The sequence below is a fragment of the Hemicordylus capensis genome, chromosome 3 (genome assembly GCF_027244095.1).
Source record: "Hemicordylus capensis ecotype Gifberg chromosome 3, rHemCap1.1.pri, whole genome shotgun sequence".
NCBI classification, from domain to species: Eukaryota; Metazoa; Chordata; class Lepidosauria; order Squamata; family Cordylidae; genus Hemicordylus; species Hemicordylus capensis.
The window spans coordinates 257262180-257289402 of record NC_069659.1 but is presented as its reverse complement, the minus strand read 5'-3'; the positions used below and the strand labels follow the sequence as shown (position 1 = coordinate 257289402).

Sequence of the window (27223 nt, the reverse complement as noted above, 5' to 3'; positions counted from 1 at the left end):
ACATCTTCTTGTGTATTTTTAAGAGCCTTCCACAGCCCTTCTATGCAGAGGTGATTAGATCATCTGTTGGTACTATGAAGGGGAGGGGGAGGTGAGCTGGCTCAGATCAAGGAAGGAAGAGTGATTAATAAATTCTTAAATCATACTTTTAAGTGATTGGTTCCATGTTTTACACTGCAGAAAACATGTTGTTTGAGGCATCTATATCTCAGACACTTTTATTTTAAAATAAAAAATATCACTGATAAACTTTCGATTGTATCTCTAATATATGGTTTGACAGTGGTGGAAGGATGTACATTATGCTTTCGAAAACTAGAATATGAATCATACCAATAACAAAGCAAAATAAAGTACCAGAACATGAGATAAAGGTTTCTGCCTAGGACAGGATGCCATACCCTTTTCCTCTGAAAGGAAGGCTGCAAATCATTTGCAGTAATAATTTGGGTACGAATGCTTGTTATGGTGCCCCCTCTAGTGGTTGTTCTAGCACTGGAAATATTAAATACTATGATTCTGTTTCAGCTTTTAATGACATATCGACAGATTGTTAGCTTTACATTTTCACATCAATGTGGACATTGTATAGTATTACAAATTTTAGAACTGGGTTCAGCATATTTATCGACTGATTTTTATAGTATTGATCAAAAATAAAAGGTTAATAGCTGGGGAAAACTGTACACAACAGTAGCTTTTAAAGCATTTCTACCCTAGTCATGGGTAGAACGGGCTGTGATTTAAAGTGAAAAGGGACACATGGACACTGAACCCTCCTCCATGTGCTTGTTTTTCTCCCCAAAGTCTTTCCTTCTGGCTTGTCTTGGTTTGTTCCATTGGACTCCATTGCTGGAAGTAAACTCAGCTGGGAGAAAAGCATGTGAAAGAAGGGCTGTGGGGAGAAGGCAGTGGGAGGAAGTTCAGTATCCCCAGTTTCTAATTTGATGTTACTGTTTAAAATAGTTATACCCCACCCCTCCAGGTCATGAGGGCCTCGACATCGGCAGATCCGTGTGCCTGTGGTCGGGTAAAAGACACCCTAACCTCAGCATGCACAGGTTGGGGGGGACACACGCTGACCTTGTTTATCCGTGGGTTGAGGGTGGCCGGAAATGATCACAGAGGTCATTTCTGGCTGCCATTTCGTGTTTCGGAGCCTCAAAATGGCTCTTCTTTTTAAAAAAAAAACAGTACAAAATTGCATCAATTTAGAATTGGATAGCTAACCTGAAAGCTCTCTTAAAAGTGATGCATAGAAGAAATTTTCAGCCGATTTTGGCACAAAACAACTCAGGGGAGCAGCAAAGCATGGTAGGGAGCTTCCCTCTGCATCCCCACCCCACCCCAATTTGGCCGATTTTTGATAATTTCCTACGATTTTCTCAACAAGTGGGGACATAAGCCCCACAATCCCATAGCCCCTAATGATCAATATTCATGCTTTCTTTATCCGCGGTTGCAGCTGGGAACAGAACCCCAGTGAATATCGAAGTCCTCCTGTACACTACTGCTCGGAGCAGCTCACAACATCAATAAAATAGATACAATATAAAGCACTTAAAAATAATAAAATTTTAAGAAGTTAAAAGACCAAGCTAAAATCTTATATAAAAGTTATAAATTTTAAGTTTCTAATCAAGTTATAAATGAAAAGCTAAAAACTAAGAAACCTACCATAAAACAACCAAAAAAAAATATTTATATACTGTTTTTCAACAAAAGTTTCCAAAGCGGTTTACGTAGAGAAATAATAAATAAATAAGATGGATCTCTGTTTCCAAAGGGTTCACAGTCTAAAAAGAAATATAAGATAGACACCAGCGACAGTCACTGGAGGTCCTGTGCTGAGGCTGGATAGAGCCAGTTACTTCCCCCCTGCTAAATAAAGAGAATCACCATGTTAAAAAGGTGCCCCTTTGCCCAGTTAGCTGGGGTATTCAATTCAATATCTTTATTGCAGTCTTTGACGAGCATAGGATAAAGCATAACAACAGTAGCATTAAAAACAGTTTATGTCTGTGCAGATGGTATGTGAACTTAAAGCTAAAATCTTATTGTTGTTGAACTAAAATCTATGGAGTTTTATAAAGTTAATTAAAATACAATATGTTAAAGTAAATGCATAGAGGTTAAGAGTTAGAGATTGTGGCATAAACTAAAATCTATGAGAAGTTATAGAAAAGTTAAGATTAGAATTAAGATAAAAAATTGATTAAAATATGATAAAATGAAAACTGTTTAACTGGGTAGCAGGGGACGCAGTGCAGGTATGAGCTGTGTTGGGCCTGATTAATTCTTGCTGGTAGTCAGATCCCGGCAAATTTTGTATGCTGCCATGCAGAACTTGGCAGCATTAGGCATTATAAAAGGGTTGCAGTCAGATAGTAGTAGGGAAATGTAGAACTGGCTTGTGCAGCCTGGAAACCTTGTAAGTAGTGGAAGAATGAGGGTATTGCGGATGTCTCTATAAAATAGGCAGTATAGGAGGACATGCTTAATGGTTTCAACTTGCCCAGCATCACAGGGGCAGAGACATTCCACAAAGGGGATACAGAGGTGCTCTTATCCTTGGACTTCCAGGCTGAAGTCCAGGGTCTCCACACCCCTAGCCCCCCCCCCCAATCCTCTTTAGTCTGTCCCAGATGGTGTGGTCACTGCGCCGCTTGCATGACTGTGGCCTACACCGAGTGGTTGGACGTGACCTCTACTTTAGAGACAGAGGAGGGAGTTGGGAAATAAATATGTGGGATGGGAATGCGTTAAGTTGCATGTTGAATTGTTTCTGCTGATGCTTATTTGCATAAAAATACCTGTTTTATATTCTTACATTCTTGTGAATTCAGTTGCTGTTTTGCCCTCGAGAACCCATGTGTTAAAAATACTGTGTGTGCCATGGTGTGTGTGCGTGAGCAGGGGGATGCTGCCTAACTTGTGGTGTGCCACAAGTTAGGCAGCATCCCCCTGCTCACGCACACACACCATGGCACACACAGTATTTTTAACACATGGGTTCTCGAGGGCACAAACAGCAACTGAAGGCCTTTAGGTCCTGGCTCCAAAATTACCTAGGTGCGCCTCTAAGGGGATCATCTTGTATCTTCCATTTAACGCAGTCGAAGGGAGGGGCACTGCAACAAGCTATGGTGAAGGTCTTCTGTGGTTAGGGGCCTCTAGCTGCATTAGATATGCAGCAGGTGTCACTGTGTACTTTAGGTTTTTAGTGATAGGGAGGTTTGGGGCCCTGCCTAGGTCAGTTTGGCACTCTGCATTCATTATGCACTGTTTAAGAAGCGTCCTGGCCTGCTCATAACCCATGGAAAGTAGTTGGGGTGGGGGAAGAGCCCAAGTTATGTTAGTTTTGCCAGGAGGGTTCGCTTCCAGGTGGATTGGCATCTACTCTCCAGTGTTAAGGGGGCTAGGCCCATTGGGAAGAAGGATAGCCAGAATCTGAGTATGGACAGCCATACTCTGGCCTCCACTCTCACCAGGCCTGCATCCAGTTGTAAACCAGCATCCGAGACACAACAGACAGATAATGTTATTGTATACCTTGACTCAGTTGTGCTTCCTTTTTCTCCCCTAAGTGCTGGTGTGGGGCGGACAGGCACTTTCATAGTAATAGATGCCATGATCGACATGATGCATGCTGAACAAAAAGTTGATGTTTTCGAGTTTGTGGCAAGAATCCGCAATCAACGCCCACAAATGGTTCAAACTGACGTAAGTACATAAATGCATCTCTGACCATCTTTTCTAGTATTTTCAGCTTAAATGTAAGGGGGAAAATACTTGATGCAATGGAGCCCAGCTGAAAATACTGTATGAGTATTATATGGGAAAATGCTATATGGGTGAACATATATTTCCCCGACCTGGAGATTTGGGGTGTGCAAAGAAACCAAAACTTCTTGTAGGAGTCATGAAATAGTAATAGATCCTGATCTATTGCTTCTTTGCTTTGAAATGTTTTGCCTGTTTTGCCCTCATCCTGGATTAGCTTGGTTTAAACTCAGTAATGTCATCAGATAGCCAACTCAGGTTGGCTATACGATGACATCACTGTTCTTAGGAAAAACAAGAGCTGTTTTATAAGAAAAGAAGCAGCAGCCAGGCAGGCTCCGAACAGCAGTAAACTGGCATGGAAAAGGTAAGTTTGGAGTCAAATCTTTCAGTGAAACCTACTTTTTGTGGTGAAAATGTTCACCCTAAAAATGTAGTATAAAGTAAAGTTGTGCCATCAAGTTGGTGTCGACTTGTGGCGACCACGGAGCCATGTGGTTTTCTTTGGTAGAATACAGGAGGGGTTTACCATTGCCATCTCCCGTGCAGTATGAAATGATGCCTTTCAGCATCTTCCTATATCGCTGCTGCCCGATATAGGTGTTTCCCATAGTCTGGTAAGCATTCCAGCAACCTCTTGTTCCCTAGGCAAGTTACTTCCCCACTGCACCATTAGGTGGCTAAAAGTGTAGCATATACCCTAGTTATTAGTAAACATCTCTGTATTTCCACCATAGTAGAACAAATAAGGAAGTAAAAGATGCCTTGTGCCATCTTGTGCCAAGTTTGTTCTATTGCTATATCAGTGGTGGGCAATCGTTTTTTAGTAACTAGTACCTCTACTTTGGATTCTTCCTGTTGTGTACACCACACATTTGTTCTGCCTCTACCAATAATGTATTATTTTTGGTAAGAAACAAGTGTGAACAGATACTAAATATCTATGTGACTCCAATTGCCCTGAAACATTCCAATTCTTGCTATTGGCACAAACTGGTGATTTTATTTTCAGGTTCTTAAGTCCTAACTTTGATTTTCTTAAAGTATGATTTAGCCCTTGTGGCTCTAAAGAACAGCTGAGGAATGTGTAGGCAATAGCTGTTAAAGATGTGGACACTGGAGTGGATTTGAGTGGAGCTTCATATTATCAAACAGAAAGACTTATAACTTCTTCATGTCCCTTGGTATCTCGGCTTATCTTTTATTCAGTACCTCACTTTCTCTGCTCTACAGTTCAATTTTATCACATCCCTCCTTCATCATCACAAATTCCTGGGGACAGGGAAAGTGATATAAAGGGGGGGGGGGTGGAATTACAATCAAGATAAATCATTACCTGTTGTTACTGCCAAATCTGTACTTATGACTAATTTACATACTTTTGAGCAGAACAGATATATCTTTGTAATTATACATTATAAATTTTATCATTATAAAATTATGTTTTTGTCCTGTCCAACGAGGAATTATTCATTTGAAAAATGGATGTTAGATGAGTTTATTGACTTGCTATTTAACTAAAAATATTTTAAGTGCCCCTGTTAAAAAGCTTGCTTGCTTGCTTGTTTCTTTTCAGATGCAGTATTCCTTCATTTATCAAGCCTTACTTGAATACTACCTCTATGGTGACACAGAACTAGACGTGTCCTCTTTGGAAAAACACCTTCAGCCATCACACAATGCAGCACCAAATCTTGTCAAAATAGGGCTAGAAGAAGAGTTTAAAGTAAGCAGGTTGGGTTAAAGCCTAAAGGCTGACTTAAACTTTGATTAAATATGTTTTAGGACTCTCTGGACTCTTAAAAATACCTGATTTAATTATTGTGATACAGGACATTTTATCCATTTATGAACTATCTGGAGTTAGAGCACAAGTGAACATCTGTTGTAAAGCCACTTCAGATTATGTCTCCTGACCAAGAGTGCCTTTAGCAATCTTTTTCTGCTGAACTTGTAAATACCTTAAAATGAAGAAACATAATGAACAAACATAATTTTCTCCTCACAGTATAGTTACCTTTAGTTTCTGCAGAGATTAAATTCATTAATATTTTTCCCTTTCTGGTTTAGTTCTGGTTCAGATACTGCTCCTCATGATCCACAGTATAATGTGGGCAGCTCTGCTTAGGAAGGACTGGCGATCTTGCTCAAGAGCACAAATACGTGAAGCAGCATACCCCACACTTTGAGAATGCTGCTTACATTATTTCCAAAGGCCGCACACACTACTTTAAGTAACTGTGCCCTTGCACAGGACGGTCATCACTTCCTTAGGAGCCCACAACAGCACAGGTGGCTCAGAACTGCCCATGTTACACTATACAACATGTGGACCACAAGCTTTAAAAGTGGCTTGGTGACCACTCCAAACATTTTGCATGAGTTTTGAATTAACTTAGATACATTTCGTGCAGAATAACAAACTCTTTTGCTTGCAATGTAATTCTATAAAATTAATAACATAACTCTTTCAATTAGAAAAATGTGTATTTTTAAAAGTGCTTCTTTTAATTTATTAAAGGGTTTTTCCCCCCAAAGAAAATATATATGACAGGATAAAAACCTGGAAAATAAAACATTATTCATATAATTGAAAGCAGAGTACCTGATCATTGAACCAGCTATTTTGAACAACTTACCACTGTTAATGTTCAGTTCCAGTTGAGATTCAAGGCAACTGAGGAATTTTAGATTAAGGTTCAGTTCTGTTTCACTGAAAAAAAGACACCCTGAATCAGATTTTGGGGTTTGGTTCAGCTCATTGACTAAGCAGTTGTACTACTTTTCCATGGGCCAACAAGTCTGTAGAAAATTATACAATATTTGCTTTATCTTCCATACTAATTATAGTATGGAAGCACCATATATTTGCTTTCTTCCATACGAACATAAATTGCAGCCTATAGGGAACAAATGTTTGCACCCACTTAATCTTTTTACTCATGTCCACTGGTCAGACACCCAAAACAGAAACTGGTTGATGCAAGCATCCTAGATGGAGGGATGGAGGGATGAATAGAATGTAGGAAAGTGTGTGTAGTGATAGAATTGCATAGTTTGGGATCAAGCTTATCACCTAGAAATCTTTCAGAAATACTGATTATCATGAAATTTAATTTGAATCTTAGCTTTTTTAGCATTCTGTGTGTTTATACAGTAGTCCATAAAGTCATGGCATAATTTTAGTTATGTACTTGTTTGTTGTAGAAACTAACAAATGTTCGAATCATGAAAGAAAACATGAGAACCGGTAATCTACCAGCAAATATGAAGAAAGCCAGAGTTATCCAGATTATTCCGTGTAAGATATTAAGTTTCTTCTACATAAAAGCTGTGTTTAACTCAACCCAGGAATACAAATTGTTTAAGAGAGTGTGGTAATATTATATGTCCAACAGCAGGTGGCACTGTTATACTGAAATACAAATAAATTATATTGTATGTTTGACTCTGTAAAGGCCTTCAAGCCATAGCTTGTGCAGTATTATTGATTGTAAAATGTGAAGTATTTCAAGGAATCTAATATGTGGTGGTTTTGTATTCTAGATGACTTTAACAGAGTGATTCTTTCAATGAAAAGAGGTCAGGAGTACACAGATTATATCAATGCTTCTTTCATAGATGTAAGTACTTCTCTAGCCCTATTCAGACATTGTACATGCTCTGCACTGTACACATATACAGGGTTATTTGTGAAGGACTGTGCATGCATTCATTTTTAGAGTGGGCACAGGCCCCCTTAAATGCAGGGTAGTGATGGGAAGTGTATCAGTGTACATACGCTGAACATAATGTCGCTGACATCCAAACTAGCACTTTATGAGTACAGCAGTGCTGCATTGCAGACTACTTCTGTGTTGTCCCTCAAGCGGGAAAGTGGACAACTTTTCATTATCTTGTCTTTCCTCTGAAGTGTACTGTGCATCATGAAAATATGTCCCTAAACGTCATACAACTCTCAGGGACGCATTTTGTGTTAGGGGTACACAAACTGTTTGATCCTGAACCGGTCCACCTTGCAGTCTGGCGCTGCAATCATGGTCTGGCCTGCGATTGAACTGAGCCCGGTCTGTGGCAAACCGGTTTGGTGGTTCAAGGGACTATGCTCGTAAAGGGGAATCCAGTGAGGATGCCCCTTTACAAGCAAAGAGCTGGGGGAATCCTTGAAAAGTCTTCTAGAGGGCAGCTTGGGGGGGACGGCAAGAGGGCACCTTTAAAAGTAGATTGAGGTTGTTACCGACCTGGTGAAAGCTGACACTTGTCAAAGCTCCCCTGGCACAGCCCATGCGCATGGCACTCCCTCCAGCAAGCCACCCACACGGTGACGGCACATGGATGGGTTGCTGGAGGGAGTGCCACACACTTGGGATGTGCCGGGGGTGGTGTTGAGAAGTGGCTTCCAGCACCGGGCTGGTAAGAACCTTAATCTACTTTTTAACATGTCCTCTTGCCACCCTGCTGGCTGCCCTTCAGAAGTCATTTCAAGGATTCTGCCACCCTTTGGCTTGTAAGGTGAATTGTTGCTGGATCCCATTTTACAAGCATAGCCCCTCAAACTGCTGAACCAGTTCAGTTGAAAGGACCGGGCTGGATGGTTGATTGGTTTGACTGTACCAGTTCACGGACTACCAGTTCGGTTCGAATTCAGTCCGAATTCAAACTGAACCGCAAAATTTGGTTCGTCCACACTCCTATTTTGTGTTGCACAGTGAGCTTCAGAGGGAAGGGGAGACTGGCAAAAATTGCTTCTTTCCCTGCTTGTGCCAATGCTGTGGTAGACTGGAATTCAGCATTACTATACCCAAGCAGTGCTAGTCTGGATGTCAGCCTGTGTGAATAACTGAGATGTGTACAAATCTCCATGTGCGTGCACTGTACAAAGATTGTATATGTGTTGAACATAACGTTAATAGGTCCTCTGTGTGTTTAAAATGTGTAACAATTTTGTTTGGACTAGTAAGCAATTTTGCTGTATATATGCTTTTTTCTTTACCATCTAATCTGCTGGGCTATGTTAAAGATTAATTTGAGAATTTCCAGAACAATCGTAGATTTCATATTTAATCACAATCAAATATATTTTTGTTCTTAAAATGCCAGTGGAAAGAGGCCAACCTCCTTGCCTCTTTAGGAAGTAGGAACAGAAGAACAGCCCTGCTGGATCAGTCCCAAGGCCCATCTAGTCCAGCATCCTGTTTCGCACAGTGGCCCATCAGATGCCACTGGAAGACACAGGCAGGAGTTGAGGGCATGCCCTCTCTCCTGCTGATACTCCCCTGCAACTGGTACTCAGACGCATCCTGCCTTTGAGGCTGGAGGTGGCCTATAGCCCTCTGACCAGTAGCTGTTGATAGACCTCTCCTCCACGTGTGCCTCTTTTTCTTAGGAACTGAAATTGAGCTTGCAGGTCTTTCTTTTCCTTTGTCCCTGCTATTTAAGTGTTAGAAGAAACAGAAACCCCCTCCAGAATTTCAGCTCATTTGCCGTTTGAGAAAAGGTTTCCCTCACTGCTCTAATGAACTTGGCCAAATGAATGTTAACTTCCATAATAGAGAGAATGTTGCTTTTATGGGATGAATATGGGGCTTATTTCAATATATAGAATGTCAAAGATTTCTGACTTTCCAAAGCCAGTTTCTGTGGAAAAGTTAATAATGCTATTTAAAAAGCTTTCCATATTCCCTCCACCTTGACTGAACAATCTCCTTACATTTTCAGACACAGGAATGACATGTAGAATATATCATTTGTTCTCTAAATCTTAGTATAAGAAACAGCTCATTGTGATGTGATTTTCTATCATGAGCATGTTTTTCAGTAATTGGTGGGAAATCAGGGCACTTGGGGGTTGTGCCCAAATATTAGCTGTTTACAACAATTTGATATGGGCAAATACAACAATCCCCATCTCCCAGTGAAGTTGTTGGGCTCAGTCAGGTGAACTCCAAGTACCCCTGGCTTATTTGTTTGTGTGTTGGTGTGAAAGTTGATTTGGTATTACTTGAAGAAGCTTTATGAAATTTCTCAAAAGAAATGTCTGTTCTGCTATTTCTAGTTGTTTTAGAATTACTTTAATTAGGAATTTAATATTCAAAATCACAAAGGTATTAAAATATTGTGTTTCTTTTTGTACGAAGGGCTATCGCCAAAAGGATTACTTTATTGCAACTCAAGGACCACTTCCTCACACGGTGGAGGACTTCTGGCGAATGGTGTGGGAGTGGAAATGTCACACAATTGTTATGCTTACTGAAGTTCTGGAAAGGGAGCAAGTATGATCAATTTTGGCCAGTATTTTAATGTTTTTAATAGTCTTTTTGTTAATATTGATAAAGTGGGTTGAGAATAGGATAAGTGGTCCACATGTTGAGTAGCCATCTGCTGCCATAAGGGACCTGTGTCTCTGTGCAGTATGGTTGCTCCAAGCTCAGCTGACATCTTCTGGAGTAGAAGAGCGTGTGTTGTGCAAGGGCGGAGCAATTTTCACTGCTTCCCTCTGGTTCCATTAGTGCTTTTTACTGTCCAGAAATGTGGCCCTGAGGGCTGCATTGTTTGTTTATTTTTACATTTATATCCCGCTCTTCTTTCAAGGAGCTCAGAGTACATGATTATTTTTATCCTTACAACAACCCTGTGAGGTAGGTTAGGCTGAGAGATATGTAACTGGCCCAGAGTCACCCAGTGAGTTTCATGGTTGAATGGGGATTCAAACTCAGCTCTTCCTAGTCCACTATGCTATGCTGGCTATGTACCGCCAGGGGCATATTTCTGGAAGGCAAAGAGCACTTATGGAAGTAGGGGAGAGCAGTGGAAATCACTGCTCACATGCACACTCTGTTGCTTGTGAAGACTCTGGCTTCGAAGACATGGCCACTTGCTGCATCCTCCCAATGTTGCTCTGGATGCCAGTGACTGTTAGACAAATCAACTATCCTTTTTGAGGCATGTGTATATTTTTAATATCTTTGAGATTCAATAAGATTTGTTTCACAGTTAAATTTGGAGTTCATAAGAAATGTTTGCTTGCTCAGATTGGTTAGTGATGAGGGTTTTAAAAAAAATAGTTTTGATCCTTTTATTTCCTCCTGGAACTTAGTTTACTTATTTGAGCCATCTGATGATATTGGTTCTTCAGGCAATAACTGCAGTACAAATAGGGAGAATCAAGGCAATTGTAACTCACAATATGAAGACAAAAATAGGACAGCTAGTGGGACTGGTATGCCTTTTCATTGATGATCTCTGTGAATTCTGAATATTCCCTTTTGTCAAGGCGCTATTTAGTTTCCGCTGATGACAACTAAATCTATTTCTCCATGTCAACATCATAGGAAAAAGGCATATCCTCCCTAAGTACTTGTCTGGAGGCGGTGATGGGCTGAATAAAGGATAACAAACTGAGACTAAATCCAATAAGATGGAGATACTTATTGTGTGGGATTGGAACTCATGAGAAAGCCTGTTCCCAAAAGGAACAGTTACGCAGTCTGGGAGTGCTTCTGGATCCAAGCCTCTCTCTGGTGTGTCAGGTTGAGGCAGTGGCCAGAGGTTCTTTCTATCAGCCTTGGTTGATATGCCAGCTGCACCTGTTTCTTGAGATGAACAATCTCAGAATAGTAGTGAATATGCTGGTAACCTCCTCCAGATTTCATTACTGTAATGTGCTCTATGGCGGCTGCCTCTGTATATAGTCCAGAAACTGCAATTGGTGCAAAATGCAGCAGCCAGGTTGATCTTTAGGTCAGCTTGAAGAGACCATATTACACCTATACTAAAATGTGCAATGGCTACCAGTATGTTTCCTGTGAAAATACAAAGTGCTGGTTATAACCTATAAAGCCGTAACCAGCTTAGGCCCAGGGAATTTAAGAGAATGCCTTCTTCATTATGAGCCCCTCCGTCTATTGAGATAATCTGGGGAAATCTGTCTGCAGTTGCCACCAGCTCATCTGGTGGCTGCTCAGGGATGGATCTTCATTGCTGCCCCGAGGCTTTGGCATGCACTCCCTGTTGAAATAATAGCTTCCCTATCTCTGATAACCTTTAAGAAGGGAGTTAAGATACATTTGTTTACCAAGGCTTTTAATTAGACTTATAGATTTTAATACTGTGTTAAATTTTAATTTATATTTGTTTTAACATTTTATTATTATTTATTGTTTACACAGTCAGACAGGTGTTATTGACTGGTTTGTTTTATCCAGACATCGAGTCCTTCCCAAGGACCAGGGATGCCAGAATTTTATTGTCAATGTTATTGCTGTTGTTATAGATATCGTCGCAGAATATAGGCTGTTCCCAGTAAAACTGCTTTTTGTAATTGGCTGATGGTGATTTCTATGGCCCCTATGGTGTTGAGGTGCTCTTCAAGGTCTTTTGGAACTGCACCCAGGGCACCAATTGCCACTGGGAGGATGATGATGATGATTACATTTATATCCCACTCTTCCTCCAAGGAGCCCAGAGCAGTGTACTACATACTTGAGTTTCTCTTTCACAACAACCCTGTGAAGTAGATTAGGTTGAGAGAGAAGTGACTGGCCCAGAGTCACCCAGCTAGTTTCATGGCTGAATGGGGACTGGAACTCGGGTCTCCCCGGTCCTAGTCCAGCACTCTAACCACTACACCACGCTGGCTCTTGTTTTAATTTGTGCTGTTTTATTGTAAACTGCTCAGAGACATAAGTTTTGGCGTGATAAATATGTTAAATAAATAAATAAAAATTGAACTGGTCTGTACAGAAGCTACATATTCCCTTGGAAAAGATCATATATGAAACATGTTGGAGCATCTATAAAAAGACATATTAGTCCTAGCAGCTTTTCTGTTTCTGAGTGTTACAGTATACCTCATGTACATAGAAGGTTAAATACATACATACATCTTGGCTTCCAGTCTGAAGATTCCCAAGGGAGCTAACAATATCATAATAAAAGCAATCATTAAGTGATTTAAAACACAATAGAATAAAGGACCAGAGCAAAAATGTAAAAAGCAAACAATATTAAAATGTAGCAGAGCCCTTATGGCATACTGACTACTCAGTTCTAGACTGTCGTTCTAGAAAAAAAAAGGTGCATTTGAGCAGCAACAACCAAATGCCATTCTGGGTTGTTCAAGAAGCAAGTGATTCACTGAGATCTTGAAGCTAACTCAGATTTTTAAAAAGTTGAAGATTAGATTATTGTTTGTGTGGCAGTTCTTTGACATGACATTATTGTTTTACCCTTCATTCAAAATCATCCAGAGCACATAGTCTTTCCTCTACTCTATCTTTTCTCATTTTGCCCAAATCTGCGAATTGGTGAATTGCATGGTTATTCTCTATAACATGAAGGTTTTTTTTAAAAATGAAACAAAACACACACACACAACCAGGACTAATTTCTAGTAGTGATTTTCAGGAATATCTATGCATAGATTTACTCCTTTTTTCCTCCCCAAATTATAGGAAAAATGTTTTCAGTATTGGCCATCAGAGGGTTGTGTCACTTATGGAGAGATTACCATCGAGATAAAGAGTGATTCACTTGTTGAAGCCATAAGCATAAGAGACTTTTTGATTACACACAATCAGGTATTGTTGATAATTTTTCTATATATTTTGTGTTCAAATGGGTTTTCTGGTTAACCTCAGTTTAGATGTAATTCGGTTGAATGTATTTTGGAAGCCCTGTAAAGAAGATGTATACTGATAATCATCTTGACACATTAAATTGGACTTGTATATAAAAGGGTCACAAGGAGTAAATTTCTTCCATTCTCTTCTTACCCCTGCATTAAACGTGTGCCTTTCCCGCTTTTGCATGATTAGGAGAAGCAAGGCAGACTTGTCAGACAGTTTCATTTTCATGGATGGCCTGAAATTGGAATTCCTGCTGAAGGAAAAGGCATGATTGACCTCATTGCAGCGGTTCAAAAGCAGCAACAGCAGACCGGAAACCATCCCATAACAGTGCATTGCAGGTAAACTATTTGGAGTGGGTTATTGGTTTTGCTCCATGCTAATAAGGCTGAGTTAGAAGCTTCTGCTCAGTAAATGATGTTTAGAATTTTGAAGCTTAATTTCATCTAACCTTGTTAGCTGGAGTTATACCTATACACTGATCATCAGCATCTAGTAATGCACAGTTATTAAAATCTCATGGTGATTTCATTAATTTTTTCCAACTGTTGCTGCTGAGCTTGTAGCTATAAGACTCAAAGGTGTTTCAGGCATTTCCCCTGTGAGTAGGTCAAGATCTTACTTTCTATAGAAACATATTATTCTGTTGAAAGAGGAAAATGGATGTAGATTCTATAGGCAGCAGCATTTGGATAAGAGGCTGATATGCTTGGTTTGGACATAATGCCAAATTATGGTTGGCAGGAACATGAATAAAATTATTGTCCCTTCTCTCCCATCACCTCCCCACTCCTGTGGTATTCTGTGATTTCCTCCTCCCTGACTTTTGTGAGGGAGGTCATTGCATATGAACTAGTAAAATGTGGTTTGCCCTTGCCCATCACAAGATGGCAAACTAGGACAATTCTGGTTTGCAGTGGAAGCACAAACTATAGTTTACCAGTTCTGATATGCTGACAAACTATGATTTACTGAAGACGAGCAAGAGAAGGAAAGAATTGCACTATATAAAGGGGGAGAAGTGACTGACCATGTGAGACCCAGACTCATTACAGGTTTGTTCAAATAACACCAACCCAAAGCCTATTCAGACATTACATTCAGTACTTGTACAGCAAGTGTACAGTGTATACTGGTACAGTTATTCACATGATATATTGAACACAGATGCAGCAGTACACTTCCTGTCCATACAATGCATTTGAGGGGCCTCAATCTAGGTTCACTTTTAAAATGAACACAGGTACAGTCATTTACACAAAAATGTGTTTGAATATACAAACATCTGTACATTCAGACAACGTAGTTATCTGAGTAGGATTCATGTCTTAGAGTTATGTCTAAACCAGGTCAATTGATTAGTTCATGGTTTGATGCTACGTAATTGAGACCAGCAACATCTTTGAATCCAAGTCAGTATCTTGTTGGCTTATTAGCAGTCTGAACAACCTATAGGCAAAGATGCTTAAACCTATGTCTGCATTTTCCATCATCTTCTTTTGATCTGCCTTCAGTCTGCTCAACAGACATGTGTGACTAGGGTAAGGAGTTCATAATGTATGAATAGTTAAGTAAGCACTATTTTAGGAAATGTTCTTATTTGCAACCTACCATTGCCCATTGGCAATGGCTGGGGGTGTGGTATAGCTAACAAAAAGTGTTTAAAGATTTAAATAAAACATTATTTTTAAAAGTGTTAAAATATTAAAATCCTAGTCATTGCAAAATTGTTTCATTCATTGACTTTAAAGGTTTTTCCTCAATCATTTTGTATTAAAGCAAATAAAAGGCCCTAGCAGTTCATTAATATTTAAGTATATTGACCAACGTTGCCTCTAACTGTGCAGCCACACATCAAAAAGAAGTATCCCTGCAGCAGACTGTTACGTTAGCTAGGCAGAGCTGACTGCGCCGGGGTTGGGAGGCGGGGTAAGGGAGCCATTTTTACTGATCTCTCCTTCCCCTGGATGTGCCCGGTGCCATTTGAAAATATGGCCCTGAGAGTCTCACATCCCTTGGGACTTATTTTCTGTGGTGCTAAGGAAGCAATCTGCTGTGGGGACACTTCTTCCTGTCATGTGGCTACACAGTTAGTGGGAATGTTGGCCACCAAAGACAAAAGAAATCATAAATCAAAAGAAATCAGTTGGAACTCTCGTGTGCATGTGCGCGCACACACTGATTAGGATTAGGAAGGGTATGTGCATTCACACCCTGTATGCACATATCTCTTCATCTGTTTATTTAACTGCACAGGGTGTATGTGTACACCACACTGTTCCATAGAAATTAAACTTGTCGATACACACACACAATTATTGCAGAATTAAGCTTGGCTAACTGTGAAAAAATGTATAAAATCAATATGAGTCTACTCTTTTTAAAAATTGTCTTCAAAGTTAAAAAATAATAATCCATGAGCAATAAGTCTTACTACCTGTATACATTGTGCAAATTAAACAAATCAGCATACATTGTTTGTTTTGCTTTTGTTAGTTTTGGGCAGGGGCTAGGAGTTATACATGACACTGAACTTGTTTTCAGTAGCAGGGGCTCAACTTATTAGGATAATCTGGGGTATATTTTATTACACCGTATGTGGATTTGGCAAGATACCATGTTAAAGCAAATAAATATATTTGTCTTGTAGTGCTGGAGCTGGAAGAACCGGTACATTCATAGCACTCAGCAATATTTTGGAACGAGTCAAAGCTGAGGGGCTTTTAGATGTATTTCAAGCTGTGAAGAGTTTACGACTGCAAAGACCACATATGGTGCAAACACTGGTATGTCATTTTAGCCACTGAAATCATTGTAAAAGGATATAGAGTATTGATACTAGGAGTGAGGAAAACAAAGTTTTGTACTGTTTTAATATTATAGGGCTCATTTTAAAAAGGAGATACAGGAGAACCTTGTTATACCCGGATTCTAAATACGTAGTTTCGCATATTGACACCTGGTTTTATTGTCCCAGTCTAATTGACACCCGGTTTCGTTATCTGTGGATACAAAAGAGTTAAACCACATAAATCTGCAGTTCCTTAAGGGCCGGAAGTGATCGCAGTGGTCATTTCCGACTGCCATTTTATCCGTGGGAGCCATTTTGTGGCTCATTTAAGCAAAAACAAAAATAAAAAATTGGGGGGGCTATGGGGCATTTGGGTGGGCCAGCGTGGTGTAGTGGTTAGAGTGCTGGACTAGGACCGGGGAGACCAGAGTTCAAATCCCCATTCAACCATGAAACTAGCTGGGTGACTCTGAGCCAGTCACTTCTCTCTCAGCCTAACCTACTTCACAGGGTTGTTGTGGGGAGAAACTTAAGTATGTAGTGCACCGCTCTGGGCTCCTTGGAGGAAGAGCGGGATATAAAATGTAAAATAAAAATAAAATAAAATTTGGGGGGCATTGCTGAATGCCAGGAGACCTGCGGGACATGGTAGGGCACTTTATTTGGCCCATCTTTGTAGTTTGGGTTTTTTTCTTTTCTTTTTTAAAGTCTGGGAAGAACTAACCCCCGCATTCCCATAGACTCAATGACTCATCATCTGCGGTTTCATTATAATGAGGTCCACCTGTATGTCATTAATATTTTGGGGACTATAATGTCCTGTGCGTGTTGCTTGCCAAACCAAGGTGGTTTGTTTTCTATGATAATAACAAGAAAAACGTTGTACCAAGTTAACCCAAATCTTGCAACAAGACAACTAAATTCTGTTACCTAGATACATTGTGCAAATTAAGCACATTGTGTTTCTTCAATGCTGCAGAACATGTTCTGCTTCCACTAGTTCAAAGGGGGCAGCAAGGAAGCCTCACTGAACACTCAAACTCCCAGCCTCTGAATACTGAGAAACTTATTTGGAAACTTTGCTCACTTCAGAGATTTCACTATGGAACTGCCCGTGCACATTCAAGCATTCCTTCCTAACTATATGGGTAGAAATTTCCCTTCACTTTCTAAGCAAAAGCTGAGCTTCTAGAGAACTGCACTCTTTACCCCGTACCATTACCTCCTCTATACCACATGCCTATATAGGTGGCACAGGCAGCTGCAGAAGGAAGGGGAGCTTAAATTTTTTATACACAGACACACCATCCATGTGCACCGCAGCAGCCTTAGTCTGGAATGCAACGCTGCTGCACTGCAGCTTTGTTGGTCAGAATATCAGCCATAGTAATTATCCTCTATTAAAATGGAAGATTAAAATGGAACCCCTGCTAACTTGGCAAAGAGGCACCTTTTAATGTGGTGATTCTCTTTATTTAGCAGGGGGAGAGTAACTGGCCCTATCCACCCCCAGCACATTACCTCCAGTGACTGTTGCTGGTGTCTATCTTCTGTTTCTTTTTAGATTGTGAGCCCTTTGGGGATATCATCTTGAAACATGGGCGTATGTTCTCTGAGCCCGGTTCCTTTTTCCCAAAAAGGATCTTTTCAACAGTTTGAGGGACATTTCCTTTCAGCCTCTCCAGCTCCTAGCCTCAGTTGGCTATTGAGCACATTGATATGCTGCTCTCTGCTGCCAGGGGCATTTCCTAGCTGCATTATGACATAGCAAATGACATAGCCTTTGGTCCCCTAAAAGGTTTGAGAGGAAGACAAGGGATCATTTTTACCCGCTGATATTTTTCCTTCTCCCCCCCCCATTGGGGGTCTCAGTTTGGTTGGATAGAATGGGAGTGGGGTAGGGAAGCGCCGGGCTCTGTCACTGTGCCAAACTCCAAACAGCCTCATTGCATTCAGTAAATCCCAAATGCATTCAGATTCAGTGACCGGCATCCTGACTCACAAACTGCAGCAGTGTTGCGTTCCAGACTAAGGCTGCAGGAGTGTATGCAAGCGGCGGAAGGGAGCGATCTCTCCTTCCTTCCACAGCTGCCTGCACCACCTGAGCAGGCACATATTTTCAAGCGGTGGCACAGGCAGCTGCAGAAGGAAGGGGAGATTGCTCCTCACCCCCACCAGCAGGCACAACGACAGCCTTAGTCTGGAAAGGAACAAGGCTGCTCCAGCGTTTCCTTAGTCAGGATGTCTTCCAGTGTCAGCAGGACCTGTACACTTCTCAGTTTGAAGTCCATTTCTTCACTGAGAGTTATCTATGAAAAACAGTGGCTGACATCCAGACTAGCATTGTGCTAATTAATGCCAGTGCTGATATCCAGAGTAAAATGGTGCCTTTGTATGAGTGGGCGAAAAGTGACTGTTTGTCGACAATCTGCCGTTCCTTCTGAAATGCATTGTGCCCGGGACATATTTTGGGGAGGCACAGTGGGAAGGCACAGAAAAAATTGCCTCTCCCTGGCACTCAGTGGAGCAGCTTTAGTCTGGAAGTCGGCACTGTTGCACCAGTATAGTGCCACACTGGACGTCAGCCAGTAATCGTCGTCTGGACAGTGCAACTTGCAAATTAATTACCTCACGACAAAGAAAGTTCTATAGAATGGTTAGAAATTTAAAATGTTAACAGTATAGTAATTTGCTGTATTTTGTGATAAATGATGCCTCATTAAGCATTAACAGTGAACTTATTTCACTGGAATTATTCCAGTTTAGCAAAGTATACCTAATGGTTTCTTTTTTTGTTTTTTGTTTTGCAGGAACAATATGAATTCTGCTACAGAGTGGTACAAGATTTCATTGATATATTTTCTGATTATGCTAATTTCAAGTGAAAATTCCTGCCTTATTTTTTATTTAATCATCTGTACAGAGATTTGTAAATTATGTTAACTTATTTCCATTGGTTTTTTTAAACTCTAAATGTACATATTATCATGTTTGTTTGCTCAGATGTATAAATTATGCAAATAGTCTCACCCTGCTCCAAAAGAGCACGTGCAGAGCCCTTTCAAAAAGAATAGGAATATTTTCCAGTCAGCTGTTTGGTGGACTGGGGACTGACAGCTTTCTTCTCCCAAACACTGAGCAGTGAAATATTAACCTTTCTGAAAGTGTTCTACCTCTGCAGTCCCAACTATTGCATGTCCATGTATGCAGCATCCATTCGTCTGTAGGATTCCCCATCCAGCCAGGGATGCATGTGCAAATTGTGTTTCCACACAAACAATGCCCCTAGCTGGATGAGGGTTGTTTTTCTTTTTTTTAAAGTTTTGCCTAACAGATGGCCATGTACAGTATATGCTTAACAGTATAGGGCATAATCTAACCTACGTTGGGCATATTTACACACCAGTAGCAGCTCATTCTAATGTGTCAGGGGTGCCAAAGGAGACCACTCGGGTGGCTCTTCTCTCTCTCCTGCCCCCCCCCCAAGAGCTGTGCTGCCTGCAGGCACAGTTAACCGCGTAGCTCTACCTGACAGATGGCCAGCCTGCAGGCAGCACAGCTCTAGAGTGGGCCGGGAGAGAGAGAGGAACAACCTGACCTGCCTCCTTTGGCACTCTCCAGCTCGTTAGGAGAAGCTGCTGCTGTTACGAACCTTTCTTTCAGTGGCAGTATTAAGCACAGATTTAAATGCCTCCTATTGAAATTAATGGGATTTGGAATCCAATAAATTGAGAACCTGTATTGCTGAAGAGAAACAGATATGATCTGGTCAGTCCCTTGGATGGGGAGACCACCAGGAGCCCATGTAAGAATGAAATATAGATGTAATAAATTAATGGAACTTTAGAAGTGCTTAATTTTGGCTGGGTCATGCCCATATTCTGCTTAAGCATCTGTGAAATTGTGGCCTTTTATTTTTAATGTCTAGATTTCAAATAACTCATAAAATAGTTCTTAAAGTTTATAAAGCAAATTTATCACAGTAAATATGCTAAAGCCAAAACTCACTCTGGCCATCAGCACACAGTAACTATTGCACTTAGTGAATGTTCTCCACAACAATCACAAGAAACTCTGTGTAGACTCAGTTGAAATGAATGTGGCTGCCAAGGTGCCAAAGTGCATACATGTGCTTTTTATGCATGCTGAATTCATTTCAATAATGTTTGCACAGAAGCTACTGGTGAACTGTGCTCCTTGTGTTTTATGTTGATGCTCATACTTTGTTAGCACCCTGTCAAGTGTTGACAGGGAAGGTTACTATTGAAGGAGTGCTAGAATTTAGTTAATATTTTGTAGATATTTATCTTAACTTCCAACACTCAAATTAGATCCATTTACTTTTTTGGTACTACTCGCATCCATACAGTTAAAAAAGAGCACATCTCTTTCAATAGATGATACAGAATGGTGCACAAATCTTCCATAAGTAACAACATGGGATTTGAGCCTCAGCTGTAAAAATGGGAGAAAGAGTATAATTTTTTATTGACAAAAATCTCTAGGTAGCTTTTTTTAACAACAAATTATCAATTAGCACTGCAGTGTAAATACAGTCTTTAAAAGCTGTAAATACAGTCTTTAAAAGCTGCCTTTAGTTGTCCTTTTATTCTAATGCAAACTTTAAAGTATTAACACAAAGTAACATATTTAATTTAAACAAATTTATCAATATTTTGAAATGATTATGTATTTTGAACAGTAAGTGGTTTTGTTCCTGCTGTCACAAATAGTTCTAAAGTCTGAATGAAATACGTACTTTAAAGAAAATGAGTACCTTCAGTTTAACTACAATGGCCCCATTCCAGCTACAGTTAGTTGAGACTGAGCCTCCTTGAAAGCAGTGAGAATTAAGTTAGTAATGACAAAACTTTGTTTCAGTGAGGCTTAGCAGGGCCACTTTTAGCTGGATCATGGCCATTATGTGGGAGATTTCCAGTGAAATCTGTTGTATTTGCTTCCAAGGAATCTCCTTTGGATTGTGTTTTAGCATTCGGTCATTTACACATATAAGCACACTTGAGTTCCCTTAATTGTAGTGGTACTTCAGTGTACAATTGTGCCTGATTGTGGCCCCATAAATAATCCAGGGCTCCGAAATGCATGCAGACCTCCGGTTTGGGCAAAGACTTCCCTGGTTACTTCAGTGTTGGGAGACACATGCACAGAGTTGTCCCCAGTACTGAAGTTAGTGAGGTAGCCTTTGCTTGCCAAGAACTCCACATGTGTGTAGGAGCACCCACAGAACTTCCAATTGGACTGTTGGTGGGCAAACAATCATGCACTGACAGAGCACAACCCTGTTCATTCTGATGGACCCTGCATGGTGGGGCACATCCTAGGGTGTTAATGGCTGCAGTAACAGATTGTTGCAGATCTGACCGTTTTTGTAGGGAGCCTCTGCCTGGTTTCTGGGGATTCCCCTGTTCCACTGCAGCCCCCATAACACATCTCATATCATTCATAAGGACCCTCCAACTTCAGGACTGACTTTGGGGGCGGAAGCTTAGAGGACTGCAGTGAGGGGGAGGGTGGGGGAAATCATTTGCGCAACCTCGCACACATTTGGATGCAAGCCTACAGCAAAGAAAAACAAGTTATTTTTAAAAGTGTATTCTTAAAAGAAAACATCACAGTCTGTACAGAACTGACTTGGGAGACCAACTACAAAAGACAAAGTACATTTTATAACTGCTCTACTCATCTTTCAGAAGGCATATATAAAAGAGCACAAAGACAAAATGTATTTTATAAATTTATATATTTGTCTAATATGCAATATTTCTGGCTTGTCCAATTGGTTGGTATTCTAGTGTAAAAGCCTTATTGAAAACTATGTAGACTTTAACCTAGTCATTTCACTTGAGCTCCTGGACTATTCTACTTCATGTTCAGTTAATACAGTGCCTGGATGAGAATAAAGGTGAATATGTCTTATAATGTAGAGAGTTATACGGTTTACGCAACAATCCTCTACTCAATGGAACTGAAAACAGTTCAGGTTAGAAGTCTATAAGCACATTGTTTTTAAAGCACTGCCATGTATTGCTTGTGTCTTCCCAGTAATGCACTTCTCTAAATGTATATGTATATGTACAGTTGTTCTGCACTTAATGAATCGAATTTATTGTAAGAGGTGGTTAATGTCAAGTCCTCTCCCCCCATAGAGCAAACACCATTCTTTGGTTTAAGAACTGAATGTCAAATAAGCTTTCTATCTGACTGTATCTTGAAAATCAAGAACACTCAAGGAGAATAACAGTTCACTATGCTTTGGCCCCAGTTTACTGATCCCCTCATGCATGAATATGGGAGTATGCATGCACTAGAGACTATTCCTTTTAAACTGCAGTTTCCATGCACACAAGGCTGTTTCCAAAGCTGTGTGTGCCATTTTAAATACAGTTTTAAGGGTATCAAATACCCTTTAAGGGTATCAAATGTGTGGGGAAACTGCTGTGTTAAAAAAATATATCACTAATAATCACCTCATATTATTCCTAATACAAATATGTCTTTGGTGTTTTATATATACTAGTCCTGTGAAAAGATCAACTGGTATGGATATTATCGCTTCCAGAAACCAGGAGAAGCCTTAGGCATTTTGATGTCTTGCATAAAACAAACTTCCCTCATCTTTCTAGATCCTTGAATAGCACCCCCTGCTGTCCTACCCACCTGGAACTCTGGCTTGTAAAGTCAGCACTGTGTCTGCTACTCCTTACTCACTCAAACTCCAACAGCTGACACCAGGCATGGGGATTCCTTGTGGAAATTCCCTGTGGTATTATGTCTGCCCTTACCTCTAAGCATCAACCATAGCTATGAGATCTACTTGAGGGAAGCAATACATTCTTTCTTCTTCACTTTAATATTACCCAACAAACTCATTAGAATTCCCATGTGTACAGAATAGTCTTTTACTGATAGGAGGAAACAATTATTAGAAATATTATCAACATTCAAAACTCTCTTAATTGGTCTGCACTGCAGAGTCATATTTTGAAACATAGGCTCTGCCCCAGAAATTCAGTATCCTTCTATTCACCCTTGCCAACATACGTGAAGCCAGATAGCTGGTTTCAGAGTGATTTTTGACATTCTAAAATTAGTCACAGAAGACCATTATCAAAGTAAATATATGAAAATAAGTCTGTATTAAAGCTTCAAATGACTGTAAATACAAATTAATACATACATATACAGAGACATGTTTTCTAGATAATAATTCATTTTGATACTTTATCAAACTTGTGAAAATGTGGGTGTAAATACAAATGCTCAAATGAAACACACACGCACACACATGTATAGGATTGCTCAAGTGAGAGGTGACCCACATGGATATTTCAGAATGAAAAATATGTGCATCTGGATTCCTCAGATTATTTAATGATAAAACTGAATCAGAGTCAACCAAATCACTCTTATGGCGAATTCTCACTGGGAGCACTTCAGCCCTTGAATGCTGTCAATCCTTGAACGCAATCAGTCAGTACGAAGAGTTCATTGTCTGGAAAACTTGTCATATGTATTGATTACTGTTCTTATTTATAGTCATTTGTCATTTTTAATACAGATTTTCATATTTGCTTTGGATCACGGGCAGATCAAAATAAGCAGATTTCTCCCAAAACGGAATACCTTCTGTCACTAATTTAATGAAGATTCAGTGGGACTATATCTCTTTAAGTAGCCAAAGCACAAAATTTCTATGCTCCGCATGAGGTGCTGAAACTATCATTGCAGCAGAATTGGCATGGTTTGTTAGATTTCCTTTAGGCACCCTAGTTCTATCAGATTCTCCCATGTGGCAACTGCAAGAGTTGTCACACATTTAAAAAGTGCTCTGAATCCAACCAACCAATCTGGGATTTAATTTAAATCCTAAGCAGTCCAGTTTATGTGACCCATAATTTGCAATAAAGAAAGCTTGGCTGGCATCCACACTAGCATTGCACCAGTGCAATGCACCACTAGCATTGCACACTAGCATTGCACCACTTGAAACCCACACTTTAGCTGTACCATTGTGTGAAAGGGCAGCTTTTGACAATCTTCTCTTCCTTCTGAAGCCCATTGTGCCTCCCAAAAATGTGTCCCCAAGTATCACACAGCCCATAGGAACATATTTTTGGGAGGCACAATGGGTTTCAGAGGGAAGGGGAGATTATCAAAAATTGTCCCCCCTCCTCACAATGGCACAACATTAGTCTAGATGTGAGGCACTGCTGCACCAGTGCAATGCTAGTCTGGATGTCAGCCCTTGGTTTTTTAGTTCAGATTTTTAGTCAAATAAGACTGCTATACTTCATAACAACAGTGTAACAAATATATTTAAGAGTTTTCTCACTTGTTTTTTACATTGCATGGGATTGCATTAAGAAATGCCAAATAGTGATCAGAAATTATATACTCTGATCTGCACAATTAGTCACTATGTGACTCAGTTTATTGTCTTGTGTGACAGTGGACACTGATCGCCAAAGCTCTTACGTATGTGCTTTAACTTAGAAACAGTGCACAAGTTGTGATTCTAATTAGCTGTGTTTTTCAAATGATGCTCCTAGAATCCTGGGTTCATCAGCAATTTAACAGGGGCTCAACGGTGAGAAGACTGATAACTGGATAAACACCCCCCCAAATTTGGCCTTGGCTAGGGCTTATGCAGAAGCATATCAATGACCAATACCTTCAAAACTGCTACCTAAATTTCAGTTTACACTTTTTAGTCATGGGGTGGGAGAAGAGATGGGTTCTGGTCCTAGGCTGGCTATTGTGCAGCTCAGGCCTATGAAGTTTGAACAGGCTACTGCTGGGCTGTTCCTTGATTCACCTTGTTGTAGGACTTGTGGAGCCCAGTCGGCCACAACATTCAAGCTTAAACTCAGCCTAAACACTGCTGTGGAGGTCAAGGGAGTCTGAATTCATTTTGCCCATTGAAAACACCCATGTTTCTAGTTCCTGAGCAAACACTGAGCCCAGGTAGCCTCTCCTGACCACCCCAGCCTGTCAGTCGACACACTTGCTTGGCCAGTCAGTTAGTCCAGTGCATGGAAGTTAGGCACAAAAGAGGGCGTCAAAGTAAAGATTGTTGCAACAGAAGATAATCCAGCCCAATCAGCCAAGCTGTGTGTGTGGTTTTTGTCCTTTGCATGTGTGAGAGTGTGTATCTGTTTCATGTTCATATGAGAGTGTGTGTGTGGGTGGTTTCTATATGCATAGAGAGTGTGCAGCCTGCCATGTGTGGTTTGAGGGAAAGCATGGATCACCATCCTACAAAAACTGAAAGCTAGCCATGGCTTTGTGATGTATTCTTGCCTTGAATAAGGGACAGGTAGGCTCAATTGGTCTGACAGGTACACCATACAAAACGAGAGTGTGCCCCAGAGCACACACCAGAGTCCTTTGTCCAAACAAAGTTTGGTGGCAGACAAAGAAATGTTGGAATGGTTTCTTGATGGTAACAAGATTGAAATGTACTGTACTAAAGTATATACTTAATAGCTTGGATTTATCAGGCCCAAACGAAGAATGCCTACTGTATTGATTAGTGTTTTTGAAAAGGATTTTTATGAATCGGTTTTTAGACGTCTGAACACCTTTGTTTCCAAAATTTTGAGATGTTTTCATCAGGCAGCATCATTTTTAATGTATTGCTACTGAACCTTTTTTTGTATATGCAAAATTGTATTTAATTTATGTCAAGATCTTTATAATATATGTATTATTATACAGCAATATTTTATTTTATTTCATTTATAATTTGATTTTGCCGTATTTATAATGCCAGTGAATGTTGCTGAATTATTTGTATATGCAAATTGCGAGATCTAATAATTCTGATGCAAGAACAAGGCTTCATTTTTATTTTCCTGCTGTATTTCCCCCCCCCCCCGCTTAAATCTCTTAATTTCATTCCTCTACTATCTGCTCATTTAAACTAAATACTGCAATACTGCAAAGGATGTAAAATCCCTTACTTAAATTACTTTCCAAAACTTTTAAAACTCTGATGACTATTTGATTCGGAGCACTCTGACAAAGAAAAAAAAGTTTAAAATGAAACATAAATATAGCTATTAATTCGCAATTTACCATTTATCATCTCATCCAGAACAAGCTTACTTATTCTATGTAGCTTGAATAAAAGTAAATCATTAGTAGTTGTCCCACTGGGCTATACCAGAGTAAATGTAATTTTCCCTGGATCATGTTTTTTTAAAAAAATTCTAGTTACAACTTAACACTGCACACGCCATTACCAACTTTGGGTCTTCAATGCAAAGATAGATGTTCCAGTTTCCTTTCTTTCTACCTCTCAAATGATTGGATTACTAGCTTGGACAGTACAATGGCAGACACAGTTTTTTCTCAGCAAAGTGGTCAGTGTTGTATCCTGATTGAAAACAATAGGGCATATTTTATTTTGGGACATAAAGTGTCTATGACAACCTGAAAGAAGGATTCTACAATTATCCTATTCCTGGCTAATTCCCTACAATTGAGACATTCCTGTTTTTTCTATTCCTGGTCTCAGATCACCCCTTCCTACTTCTGGGTGTGAAAGTCTGTGGTGAGCTGTACTTAAACATTTCTGTACTTCCTGCCTTGGAGTTTTACAGAAACAGTACACACTAAATCCTTTGGAGCAATAGCATCTTCTGTAATTCGCTTTAGTATGGGTTGTCCATACTAAATCCTGGCCCTGCAAGATGGAGTCCAAGTCCTGTGCTCCCATTCTGAGAGTAAATCCAAGTTCCATACACTTTTTTGAACAGCTACGTCTCACATGACTTTTAACTCTTCAAAACATGCATCCTTAAAGCATTAGCCTCAGACACTTGTAGGACTGAGAGATTTCTTTGTAACAATGTTTTGACTTTGTGTTCTAGGAAAATGCCTTAGACTATTTTCTTGAAGGCTGACCCTTACCAAACCTTCAGTCCTAATCAGCAGCTAGATACACACAACTAGTAACTGATGCCTCTTTCTCCAGTAACTACATTCAATACAGAAACAT

General features: G+C 40.1%; 1 protein-coding gene across 11 annotated transcripts in view; it reads left to right on the top strand.

Annotated features, from left to right (window-relative positions):
- PTPRE (protein tyrosine phosphatase receptor type E) overlaps window positions 1-26366 on the top strand; it is a 200803-nt gene extending 174437 nt beyond the window's left edge. For all 11 annotated transcript variants that reach the window (XM_053309245.1, XM_053309243.1, XM_053309248.1 and 8 more), the window contains 9 exons: window positions 3588-3723; window positions 5360-5509; window positions 6991-7084; window positions 7330-7406; window positions 9921-10055; window positions 13236-13361; window positions 13599-13750; window positions 16060-16195; window positions 19011-26366. In XM_053309245.1, coding sequence (XP_053165220.1) covers window positions 3588-3723; window positions 5360-5509; window positions 6991-7084; window positions 7330-7406; window positions 9921-10055; window positions 13236-13361; window positions 13599-13750; window positions 16060-16195; window positions 19011-19085 — 1081 coding nt within the window. In that variant the 3' untranslated portion in view covers window positions 19086-26366. The remainder of the gene's footprint in view (window positions 1-3587; window positions 3724-5359; window positions 5510-6990; window positions 7085-7329; window positions 7407-9920; window positions 10056-13235; window positions 13362-13598; window positions 13751-16059; window positions 16196-19010) is intronic.
- The last annotated feature ends 857 nt before the right edge of the window (window positions 26367-27223 follow it).